We start from the raw sequence: 12,227 nt of genomic DNA on the forward strand, positions 1-12,227 counted from the left end.
TGGCGGCTGGCTGCATGTGAACGCAGCTATAAAAGCAGGGACGCCAGGACTCTGCGGATATCTTGTTCCTGGGAGAAGCCGCCAGCAGCATGTGGATGCCGTCCCGCAACACCGTAGCCCCCGCGCCTGGAACCGCGGCGTGGGTGGAGATCCGGACCGCGCAGCTCTACCAATGGCTGCAGGTTAAGATGCAGCTCCTCATGGAGGAGTGGGAGACCGACGTGGCGGACGTTATAGCAACCGTGCGGAGACGCGAGGAGGAAGCGGAGGAAGGGAGGGTGAGTGACCCACGCCCCGATGCCCTTGAAGGGCCGGTCATCGCGGCTGCGGGACCCGGTCCAAGCCCTCTCCCCCCGCTGCCTCCCTCGCCACCCGTCTCAGAAGCCGTGACCCCGCCATTAGGCCCGCTACCACCGCAACCGGTAGCGATACCCAGCATGCCCGCCCAGGCGGGCCGACCTGTAGCCGGAGCCTGTAGTCGACCGGAGGTGTTGCCCTGGAAGGCTCCGAAGACCGAACCGGAGGCGTCTTCTGAGAAAGTCCCGGAGCCGGTGACCCGCTCCGTGCCGAAGGCCCAACTGCGGAAAGCCCCTGTGCCCATCCCCCACACCTCGGCTGAGGTTGCGCCGGGTTGCCGATGCAAGGCAGCGTCTAAGGCCACGTCACCGCGGGACCTGTCGCCCAGAGTACCAGCAGTGGGCAATGTCAAACAGGTCTTGCGGGGCCCAACCCGTGTGCCGGAGCTCGCAGCAGCGCCGTACTGGGACAGGGAGCCGGTACCGTTGGGCCTGGAGATCGGTGAGAGAGAGAGGAAGAAGGCGGAGCTGGTGGCCCGTGCAATCCGGGAGGAGAACCTCCGCCAGGCGACATTCCGTGTCCGGGGACCGCTGTATGAAGGACAGGTGAGGCGGTTTGATGTCCGCCGGGGCTATGGGTTTATCTATGAACCGGGCCTGGAGGCCGAAGTGTTTATAGCCCGGCGGGATGTGAATGCCCACCTGCCCGAGGAGCACCCCGGCCGTAATCTGATGCCGGGTGACATTGTACAGTATACCCGGCACTGTGGAGAGAGGGGGTGGTTCGCCCTAGATGCCAAACTGAGGGGCACCCAGGAGAGCCGAGTGAGTTCTGCACCCCCTCCCTCAGATGAAGCCGACGACTTGGAGTAGGGCAGCGGAGCACCATTGTCCAGTCCCCGTTGGGACCACCTGTGTGTTTGTTTGCAGTGTTTAAAAAAATTGAAAATGAAGTAATCAACGGAGTAACCTGATTAACCGTGATTGAGAAAAACAGCCGTTGCCGGCACCGTTGTCCCCTTGGGGACCATTTAAAAAGTTTGGCATGGAGGACTTTCCATGGACAAGCCCGTGAACTTGCAGGGCAACCACAGACGCTAGTGGCTTGTAAATAAGTTGTTTTACCGTTACTGTTTCCGCATTCACCGCCTCCGGAGAGGCAGGTTGGAGGGAGGGCCCTCAGCAGAGCAGGCTGGGGCCCAGCCACCACAGGAACCGGTGGCTACCCTCTGGAGGGGAAGGACAGATCCCGCTCGGGTAACTTGTGCTGGACTTGGGTCAAGGGGTGCTGCCTGGGTTTTAGGGGCAGCATCAGGGCCAGGTTGCTTGGGTGGGAGAGAGCGGAGACCGTAACCATAAACTGTTACGAGGGGGACCCGGGGAAGCGTGCTAAGATGGGAAATGGACAGCTTCCGCCGGTCAAGGTCCACTGTGCGGTGTAAGGGACCGCTGCTATGGTCAGGAAAGAGTGAGCGGGTTGCTGCTAGTGATCGTCTGGAACGTCACAGACGATCTATGTACACCGGTCCGCCCTAACCCGTGAGGGTTGTATGGCTCGGGGCTTCTCGTACGGTGTACCTGTTGCACGGGGACGCACAGAGGTGCCTACACACGTGAGCCAGCGGGAGTCACAGGAATATGGCACGGGGGTAGCACAGAGGTGCCCACGCACGTGTGCTTCAGAAACCAAGTGAGTCCGACAGAGACTCGAGGAGCTCACCTGGGACAGGAACACAGCCTGCTAAACGGGATACTGCCAGAGCAGCAAGGCAGGGGCAAGACCTGCAAACTAGGTGCTGCCTGAGCAGCAAGGGCAAAGCCCACAAAAAACAATAATGCCTAAGCAGTGGCGTGGCAGCACGCTGCCAGACATCCAAACATAGAAGGACGGTCGCACGCCGCCATGATGGCAGGGGGAGCTTTTAAGGAGGTGTAGCTCCACCCAAGGGCGGGCGCGAGACGGGCGTGACCCAATCAGGATTCGTGACGTCCTGGCCCAGCCAGTCAGGATTCAGCACATCACCAGCCTCGTCATCGGGCCGTGTGATATCAGTGAGCGAATCAGAAGACGTCACGTGGAGCACATGCTCATCTTCCTGTCTCTGGGTCATAAAGGTGGGATCCCCGGTTTCACAATGTGCAGAGACATGGGAAGTCTTGCTGCTTCCCTGAGCATCTATTCTTTGCACACTGCGCAACCTCCCAGAGCCTCCGTGATGCTGAGCAGGAGAGCTTGTGGCAGGCAAGGGATGGGAGACCGCTCCATTCCCTGCAAGGGGAGAACCACTAGGTGTCACCCTTCTGCTGTGTCTCTGAGAAGGCAACTCCTGCAGTCTCCCAGACCTTTGGCGCTGCTGAGCAGGAGGGCTCGTGGCAGACAAGGAATGGGGGACCACCTCATTCCTTGCAATAGGAGAGCCACGACGTTTAACAATAAACCATTAGCAACGTTTAAGAACTGTGCCTCCCGATGTGGGATGATGTCATAAGTTGTAATGTTACCGTTTATCTTTTTACCTTTTTCAGAAAATAAAACCGGTGTTGGACGGGCAGCCCACGGACGGTCTGCATTTTGCTAAGGGGGAATGTGACGCCCTGGGCAAGCCAGGGGTCACAGGTCATTGCACCACCATATCCTACACCCCAGTTAGGAACACCTAGGCTACCAAAATCCTTGTTGCCTTCCTCCAGGGGCTGGTGTTCACACCAGGGGGTGGGCCAGGCGGTTGGCTCCGCCCACCAAGGAGTTCACAGCCCTGGAGGCGGGAAAACCAGGCAGTCAAGTGAGGGAAGTGAAAGTAGAAGGAAGTGGTAGAGGAGCTGGAGAAAAAGAGTAAAAAGGACAGTAGTAAAGCCTGAAGTTGGTCCGGCTGTGTGCCCCGGACAGTGACAGCAAGGTCAGCAGACGGCGGTGACAGTCTGCAGGGGGACTGCTCAGAGGTTGCTGGAAGGACCGCGGACAGGTGGTGGCCCGGCGGTCTGGAGCAGTATACGAAGAACAGTCAGCACCAGGGCAGGGGCCTTTCGGATCCCGGCAAGGCTAGGAGTCGCCATAATTTGCCAAATCCGTCAGTGAAGGGGACGTCTGTCTCCAAACAACCAAGTCCCGATTGAAGACAACAGTCTGACTGTTACAGAGAGACACCGCCACCGCCAGGGCACCAGTTTCTCAGGGCTAGCGTCTGCGGGCAAAGTAGGGCTCCTCCGGCCATTATCCAAGCCGGGGAGCGGGTTACCGGTGGGAACCCATCGCAAACATTATCAACATAGGTGCAGGACAGAGGGACCATCACCGTCACCTACTTGGGAAAGCAAGTGCAGCCGTCCGTGGGAACCGTCTTTCCAGCCGTGTGTTTTACCGAGAACTGTGTCATCGTCTCAGGCTGAGTGAGTACCACAGTGCCGCAAGGCACAGCGCTGCCCCCTTGTCCCTGCGCCCACCAAGCCCTGCATCTCCCACCTCATCACTGGGCCCCGGGATCACCAACCCCTACCCACGGAGGGGCAACACAACAACTGGCTGCTCCATACCATCCCTCCCGGGATCCCCATACAGAGCAGCGGTAGTGTCAACAAATCACCACAACCGTGGGTGGCGTCACGGACAATAAACAATCCCCACACCCAAAAACCCCCTTTCACTCACGGGCGAGGAGCGCCGCTCGAGTCCCCGGGATCCGGCCCATCGCTCGAGCCACCGAGCAGCAGCAGCAGGCCGCAGCAGCCACAGCAGCAGCCGGACCCGAGCAGTAGGGAGAGCGCGGCGTCCCCTCCTCCGCCCGCGACACATGCACTTATAGACACACACAGCTCTACTACATACACCTATGTAGCCAAACACAGCTTCTTTACACACAGACTATATGCACATATACACACACATAGCTCTGCTACACGCAGAATACATGCACATATACACACATATAACTCTTCTACTTGCAGAATACATGTACATATGCATACAGATTGCATAGATCAGTGAAGAGCAGGAAGAGAGAGAGAGCAGCTCTCTATGAGCGGGCCGGGCCCCCCTCATTGCCCTGATGGCAACCCCGCCCCCTGGGGCCCGGTGAGTAGAGGAATGAAAAGGGAGGGGCCCGGGCTATCAGCGGCTGGCCCCCCTCCTGGTTTCTGCTCACCAGGACCCATACAGGAGTTACGGTTGTAATGCCCTGATGGCGGCACTGACTGGTACTATCATGCTGATTCTATACATACCTTTAGTTGTCAGCTCAGATGTATAGGTTTTGAAACACAAGCAAGTAACATTTATAAAATGAGCAGCTTTTTGACTGGCAGCAGCTGCTGATCAGCTGATAGCTGGGGTGGGTATTCATAGTGATTCCCGCTCCCTGCCTATTATTCCTCCCCTAATGTTATTTATGCTAATTCAATTATAGAATCTTTTTACTAAGTGACTAGAAGGACCTGTGCTGACGTCATACCCATGTGACCAGAAGTGGCGGGGCTTCAGCCTACAGAAAAAAAATGTTGCTTCCTGGTATTAGCTATGTTGGCTGAGGCCCCACTCCTTCTGGTCACATGGGTATGACATCAGCACAGGTCCTTCTAGTCACTTAGTAAAACGATTATATTATAGAATTAGCATAAATAACAGCGGGAGGACGGACAGGCAGGGGGGCGGGGAATCACTATGAATACCCACCCCAGCCTTCAGCTGATCGGCAGCTGCCGCCAGTCAAGAAGCTGTTCATTTTACAAACTTTACTTGCTTGTGTTTCAAAACCTTTACATCTGAGCTGACAACTAAAGGTATGTATAGAATCAGCATGATAGTGTCAGTATAGCACTGGCTTTAGGTTATGTATGAAAATCCTAGTGATTGGTGCACTTTAATGCTATGGTAGCATTGTGTAATAGAGCTACTGACTGTACGCCAACCTTGGGGAAATAAGTATTGGCCATCTGGGTCAACATGGTTCACCATGAAGACCTATGGAAGCCAGTGAGAAGGAACTGTAGCTAAAGAACTGCATCAACTGACTTCAGGAGAAGTCCAGCTTTCTAGGAAACATGTAGTAAGGACAGACAACCCAGCTGCAAGACTAAAGGGTACTTTACACGCTGCGATATCGGTACCGATATCGCTAGTGAGCGTACCTGCCCCCGTTGGTTGTAGCGACACGGGCAAATTGCTGCCCGTAGCGCACAACATCGCTTACACCCATCACACAGACTTACCTGCCTAGCGACGTCGCTGTGACCGGCGAACCGCCTCCTTTCTAAGGGGGCGGTTCGTTCGGCGTCATAGCGACGTCACTAAGTGGCCGCCCAATAGCAGGGGAGGGGCGGAGATGAGCAGGACGAACATCCCGCCCACGTCCTTCCTTCCTCATTGCCGGTGGACGCAGGTATGGTGAGTTTCCTCGTTCCTGCGGTGTCACACATAGCGAAACGCAGAAACTACAAACAACCTCGCTACTCACCTGTCAATGATTTTTGGTGTTGATGCGACCTCTCCAATACCAACGATTTTTACCTCTTTTGCGATCTTTTTAGGTCGCTCAGAGGTGTTACATGCTGCGATGTCGCTAACGACGCCGGATTTGCGTCACAAACACCATGACCCCGACGATACATCGTTAGCGATGTCGCAGCATGTAAAGCACCCTTTACACATAACTCTACATATGCCCTTCTCTTAGTGCAGACATAACCCTTCCAAATAATATTGTCCAAAAGAAACATTAAAACATTCTGTAAGTGCAATCCAATAACATTAGCCAAATACTTGCAGTTAATGACATTAGCAATTGACGTACTTTACCGACAATGCATGCTATACACAAGGTCTACTGATAACCAAAGTGGATGATAGTCACATTCACAAAACTTTATTTTTCTTCCATGTATTTATTAGTAATCTAAAAGGACTGATACTTTTCCCTTTAAATCTATGAGAACAGAGGTGACCTTTGTCATCCATCTAACTCCAGCCTTTCCATCAGTCCGGGCCTCAATACTGTAGGAACCCCAGCATGAAGTCTCTAAACTTCAGTAATAACAATTTACCCTTTCACACCAAAATGGCCCATAGGGAGGGAGCAAACGTGTATTTGTGAGTTCAAGTTCCCAAGTGTTTGGATTTTAAAGAGGCACAACATGACGGAAATGCTGAGCAATACTATTCATGTCCGCGGGCAGCCACATAAGGTATTCAAGAAAGTACGAGAGTCCAGAAATTATTCACAAGCTGCAAAAACACTGCATGCTGATGTAAAAGGAAATTGTAAGAAAACATTTGGATACCAGTCCAAAATGCTAGTAAAATCGTAAGCTTGCTTTAAAAATTTTAGACTGAGGTTGGTTTGGGTTCACCAAGATCTTCGCGGTATGGAGCCAAAAAGGAAAAATAATTTCATTGCTGTGCAATAGTATTAAAATAAGTAGCCCAGATATGGCTAACAACATCTCTCGTTTCTTAGAATAACATGCCCAATCATTCAAGCCAGACAGTAACGGGAGACGGGATATTATAGTCAATGCCTTCCCTGCCCTGTGAATGCCCTTGACGCAAGCCCATGTATTAAACATGTTGGCGGAGAAGATCTATACAATATTGACCATCATGTGATTAGGCCCCTCCTAAATGGCAATTTTACAATCTCCCCAAAAGTGCCATAGAACCCTATTAAGTATACATGATTCTGTTCTACCCGACTTGTCTCTTCAGGGAGGAAGGAGACGAACTATAGTGCCACCTATTGAAAGTAGCAATCCTAAAAGTCAAAAGTGGCCCTTTAACGAGCCTTCATATGACCTAGGATTTATGCCAGATCAGAGCCTCAATTTGCCGAAACTGTGTTTCGGGGTGATTGCCCCTCATCAGTGCAAAGTATGAGATCTGATCTGGCTGAATGAGAAGCTAAAGGCTGCTTTACACGCAGCTACATCGCTAGCGATGTCGCTAGTGATCACACCCACCCCCGTCGTTTATGCGTCACGGGCAAATCGCTGCCCGTGGTGAACAATTTCGCCGGTGCGCGTCACACATACTTACCTTCCTAATGACGTCGCTGTGGCCGCCGAATAACCTCTTTTTAAAGGGGCGGTTTGTTCGGCGTCACAGCGACATCACTCAGCAGGCAACTAATAGAAGCGGAGGGACGGAAAGCAGCCGCATGAACTTCACTCCCACCTTGTTGCCGGAGGACGCAGGTACGCTGTTGTTCGTCGTTCCCGGGGTGTCACAGGTAGCGATGTGTGCTGCCTCAGGAACGACGAACAACCTGCGTCCTGAACGAGCAACAATATTTTGAAAATGAACGACGTGTTAACAATCAACGATTTGGTGAGTATTTTTGGATCGTTAGCGGTCACTCGTTGGTGTCACACGCAACGAATTCGCTAACGAGGCCGGATGTGCGTCACGAATTCCATGACCTCAGCGATATCTCGTTAGAGATGTCGCTGCATGTAACGGGGCCTTAAGACGGGGTCTGAGGGGAAAACTTTTTTCTTGTGAAGACTGACATACCAATCCGGCATGCCAATAGTGAGGAGACTTAAGGGGGCTTTACACGGTAGCAATATCGCTAGCAATTTCTAGCGATAGCGACCGTGTAAGTACCCGCCCCCGTCGCGCATGCGATTGTTTGTGATCGCTGCTGTAGCGAACATTATCGCTACGCAGCGTCACACATACTTACCTGGTCGGCGGCGTTGCTGTGACTGCCGAACAATCCCTCCTTCAAGGGGGAGGGACGTTCGGCATCACAGCGACGTCACCGCAACGTCACTAAGCGGCCTGCCAATCAAAACAGAGGGGCAGAGATGAGCAGGACGTAACATCCCGCCCACCTCCTTCCTTCCTCATTGGGGCCAGCGGCAGGTAAGGAGACGTTCCTCGCTCATGCGGTGTCACACATAGCGATGTGTGCTGCCGCATGAGCGATGAACCACAACGCTAAACAACCCTTACCGATTTTTGACTTTGGGACGACCTCTCCATGGTGAACGATTTTCACCATTTTTGAGGTCGCCTAAGGTCGCTGGTCAGTGTCACACGCTGCGATATCGTTAATGACGCCGGATGTGCGTCACTAACAACTTGACCCCGGCGAGCAAACATTAACGATATCGTAGCGTGTAAAGCCCCCTTTATAGCTGCAATGCTCATCTGAGAAATACAGTTCTAACCATCAATTTTTGGAGATGTGTGTCTTGTTAACCCTCCTTTATGTTTCTCATAGAAGTTGACAGGGGATGCTCAACCACTAAAGACAAAGAGACCAAATCCATGTCCCTATATTCCTCCATCAATGAAAGGTAAGTTAACAATTAAAAATTAACCATGTCAATGCTTGTTACCTAAGTTTACCCTTCAACTTCACATTTTAATCTGATCCGATTAATTTCTTAACAAATCTTTACAAAGCTCCAAATCCCCTGCACTGTGCATAAAAAAAGTATTATGGGTGATGCTGGCTGCAAACTGTTATTAAAGGGTTATCTAAGAAAAAACTGCTGGGAATGCAATAAAATAAGCATTAGCTTTCTAATCGCCACTGCAGCACCGCCACTCTGGTGGGCCTCACTGGTCCTGCAGGAATTGCTTTACATTGTTTTAAAAATACTTAACATCGCCCTTAAAATAAACTAAATGATAAATACACTCCTCAACATTAAAATAGCAATACCAATGAAGAATTGTGGAGTCTTGGAAATCACATGCTCAATAGACATGTTGGTGATGAGTAACATGCATAAATGGAAAGAAAATTTTCAAAACATCTAGTTTTTTTTAGTAGGAGTGCCACACGAAGTACACGCAGTTACATGCCTCGGCATACTATTAGTGACATTATTGTTTGTCTGAGGAATGTTCTGCCACGTTGAATGCACTAGGGCACACAAATCATCAAGATGTGCCGCTGGCAACTCCCTTTGCAATTGCTGAATAAGACGTCCCTGATGTCCCCAATGAAAGACATTTCTGGGGACACTGTAGGCCATGGTTGCACATTTAGGCCACTATAGGCTGCTCACAGTAGCATGAGCACAGTGGCGGACATATCGCCGGTGCGGTGGCACAGGGGCCTGGAGGTTCAGGACGCCCTTGCTGGCTGGTCAGTAATGAGGGCAATCTTACCTGTTGTCCAGAGCGCCGGGCTCCGGGGAGCCCTGGACAGATTGCCCTCATCACACACAGCGTACCAGGCAGGGCGCGATCCTGCAGCTCTGCACATTGTAGGCAGCGGAACGTAGAAATCTGTCATCCGTTCCCTGCCCGGTACTTTCTCTGTGACATCTTGATGTCGTCAGTACGGTGCGCGTGTGTGTGCCATTTGAAAAGTTCCCAGCAGGAGAAAGAGCAGCGCAGCTGGGGCCCGTACAAGAGAAACAGCGGCGGGAGCCCATATAAGAGAAACAGCTGTGGGGGCCCGTACAAGAGAAGAAGCAGCTCAGCAGGGGGACAGTACAGAGGGAGAGGTGAGTGGTGACTAATAACCTGAGGAGGGGACAATGAGGAGGGGGGTGAGTGGTGACTAATATTTTGGGTGTAGTGATATAGTATATTACAGGTGTAGTATATGGGGGGTAGTGATGTAGTATATTACAGATGTAGTATATGGGGATGTAGTTTATTACAGGTGTATTATATGGGGGTGTAGTGATGTAGTATATTACAGGTAGAACAATCATACATTCCACAGAAGGCATAGAAAAAATATGAACCAGGTGGAGGAGCCACCCCAGGTTCACAGCAGCTCAAAGAGCATTTCAAAAAAAGGAGAACACGAGCAAATATGCTGAAAAAAGTTCATAGATTTTATTAAATAGGATTTTAAAGTGCAAGTGCAAAAATTCACAATGATGATATACAATTTAAAAGGAGGAGGGGAAAAACAGGTGATAAAGGGCAGGACATTGGCCTGGTGCGGACAACAGGAAGATGATAATGTTCACAAACAGTAACGCCAGAATCACTGGCACATAAGCATCAGGATGAGTGAATACAATAATCAAAAGCTGAGGTGGCCCAAGAATCACTGGCAGTTAGTAATCACAATGTAAAAAATGTAAATAGTAATATATATAGACAATATTGTCCAAAACTCTGGTAAAGCACCATAACATTGGAACAGGAGTGTATTGTCTCTGATGGGGATATATGTCTCTAAATCACCGGCATATAAGCAGGGAAGAGAATAAAAATAGACCGATAGGTGAGGTGTGATATCCGTGAAAGGGAAAAGGACTTAACCCCAAATCCGCATTGGCCAGGTGCAGACAGTGAGGGAAAGAAGATTTCACCTAAAACACGGTACCAGTCATAAGTCTATATAATTTGAGATGTAATGTGGCCAAAAGCACTGGCAAATAGGCATCAGGGATGTACCCTATTATAAATTAGGAAAAATCCCCAGCAGAGACAAGAACTCAAATCACTGGCCAGTAAGCAAGGGGGTAGATGTAAAAAACACAGAAGAAAAGCCTGTATAGTAAACAGTGTCTGCGATAGTGTGATATATAAATCAATTTGAGAGAGTATGGGAATGTGTTGTGCTGATGGAAAAAGGCTCTTTCCCTCAGCACCCAGCTTTCCCATGCTCTGCTATACATCTTCTCTCAGCACCCAGCTTCCCCATGCTCTGATATGGGAAAGCTGGGTGCTGTGGGAAAGATGTATAGCAGAGCATGAGGAAGCTGGGTGCCGAGCACAAGATGGATATCAGAACATAGGAAAGCTGGGTGCTGATAGAGGGATTTCAGATCATGGGAAATCTGGGTGCTGTGGGTAAGAGCCAAGTGTCAGCATCATTATCCTGTACCCCGAGTGTCAGTGTCATCCCGTACCCCAAGTGTTGGTGTATGTGGAGGGGGGGCCAAGGTCTGAACTTTAAACCGAGGCCCATCAACCTCTAGTTACGCCACTGCCCAGGCACAAGTCCTTGCACAGGGGCCCCAAGCTGTCAGTGTCCGCTCCTGCATGAGCAACATGCAAGCTTGGCATGGTCATGTTGAAAAATGGCTCCTGTGACTCTTTGGAGAAATGATTGTACCACTGGTTCCATGATCAAATCCATGTAATTAGTGTACCTGGAATGAAGACTAGAGGGGCTAGACTACTGTACATTATGCCACCCAACACCATCATTTTGAGAGTATTGTGACTTTAACTCTTGAAGACCTCTTTAAGGCATTGTCCACGTGGTCGTCAGACCAACCTCCGACTATCATTGCATCCAAAGCATAAGCAGGGATCATCGCTAAAGAGGACAGATTTCCATTCTAGTCTCCATGACCGTTTTGCTGTGCATCATAATAGCCTTCGAGAGCAGTGGTGTGAGGTCAATGAAACACGAATAGCTGGATGTCTGGCTTGTAGCCCAGTATCAAGCAAACAACGTTTGATGGTTTGTGCAGACACTGTTTGCCGTCTTAGGCTTTGTATGTGCCATCCAGTTTTATTTGCAGTACAGAATGGATAAATTAGGAACCGGTGGTACGGCAATTTCACCAATGTTCGAGGTACTGTTTTTCAAAATGACAACATGAGGTTATATAATGAGCAGTCTGCATAGTCTAAACATATAACCACAGTCTGCAGCGTCTCTACACTTGTCTCACATCTAGGGCATTATTGGTCGCCAATTGCAAAAGGAGCTACCAGCAGGTGATCTTGATGATTTCGTGCCCAAGTGCATTCAGTGTAGACAACAATTACTAACCTCACTGGCAGCATCCCAAGACATGGAAGATCTCAGTTCCACTTGCATAAAAATAATCAATGCGATACTTGTCCTGGAAAGTGGGATGAATGTCATGCGCATGCCATGCGCGTGCACGGTTTTCTTTGTCGCCTAGCATCCGTATGACATGCAAGTGTCATGCGAGTGCTGTGCAAGTGCTATGCGAGTGTGTAGGTTTTTATGACCTAGCATCCGTGTGATATGTGTATGCCAT

The 12,227-nt window shown here is 50.5% G+C and overlaps 1 protein-coding gene across 3 annotated transcripts in view; it reads left to right on the forward strand.

Annotated features, from left to right (window-relative positions):
- PPP1R1B (protein phosphatase 1 regulatory inhibitor subunit 1B) overlaps positions 1–12,227 on the forward strand; it is a 212,490-nt gene that overhangs the window by 179,621 nt on the left and 20,642 nt on the right. For all 3 annotated transcript variants that reach the window (XM_075350128.1, XM_075350129.1, XM_075350130.1), the window contains exon 4: positions 8,510–8,585. In XM_075350128.1, the coding sequence (XP_075206243.1) occupies positions 8,510–8,585 (76 nt within the window). The remainder of the gene's footprint in view (positions 1–8,509; positions 8,586–12,227) is intronic.

The sequence above is a fragment of the Anomaloglossus baeobatrachus genome, chromosome 5, assembly GCF_048569485.1.
Source record: "Anomaloglossus baeobatrachus isolate aAnoBae1 chromosome 5, aAnoBae1.hap1, whole genome shotgun sequence".
Taxonomy (NCBI): Eukaryota; Metazoa; Chordata; class Amphibia; order Anura; family Aromobatidae; genus Anomaloglossus; species Anomaloglossus baeobatrachus.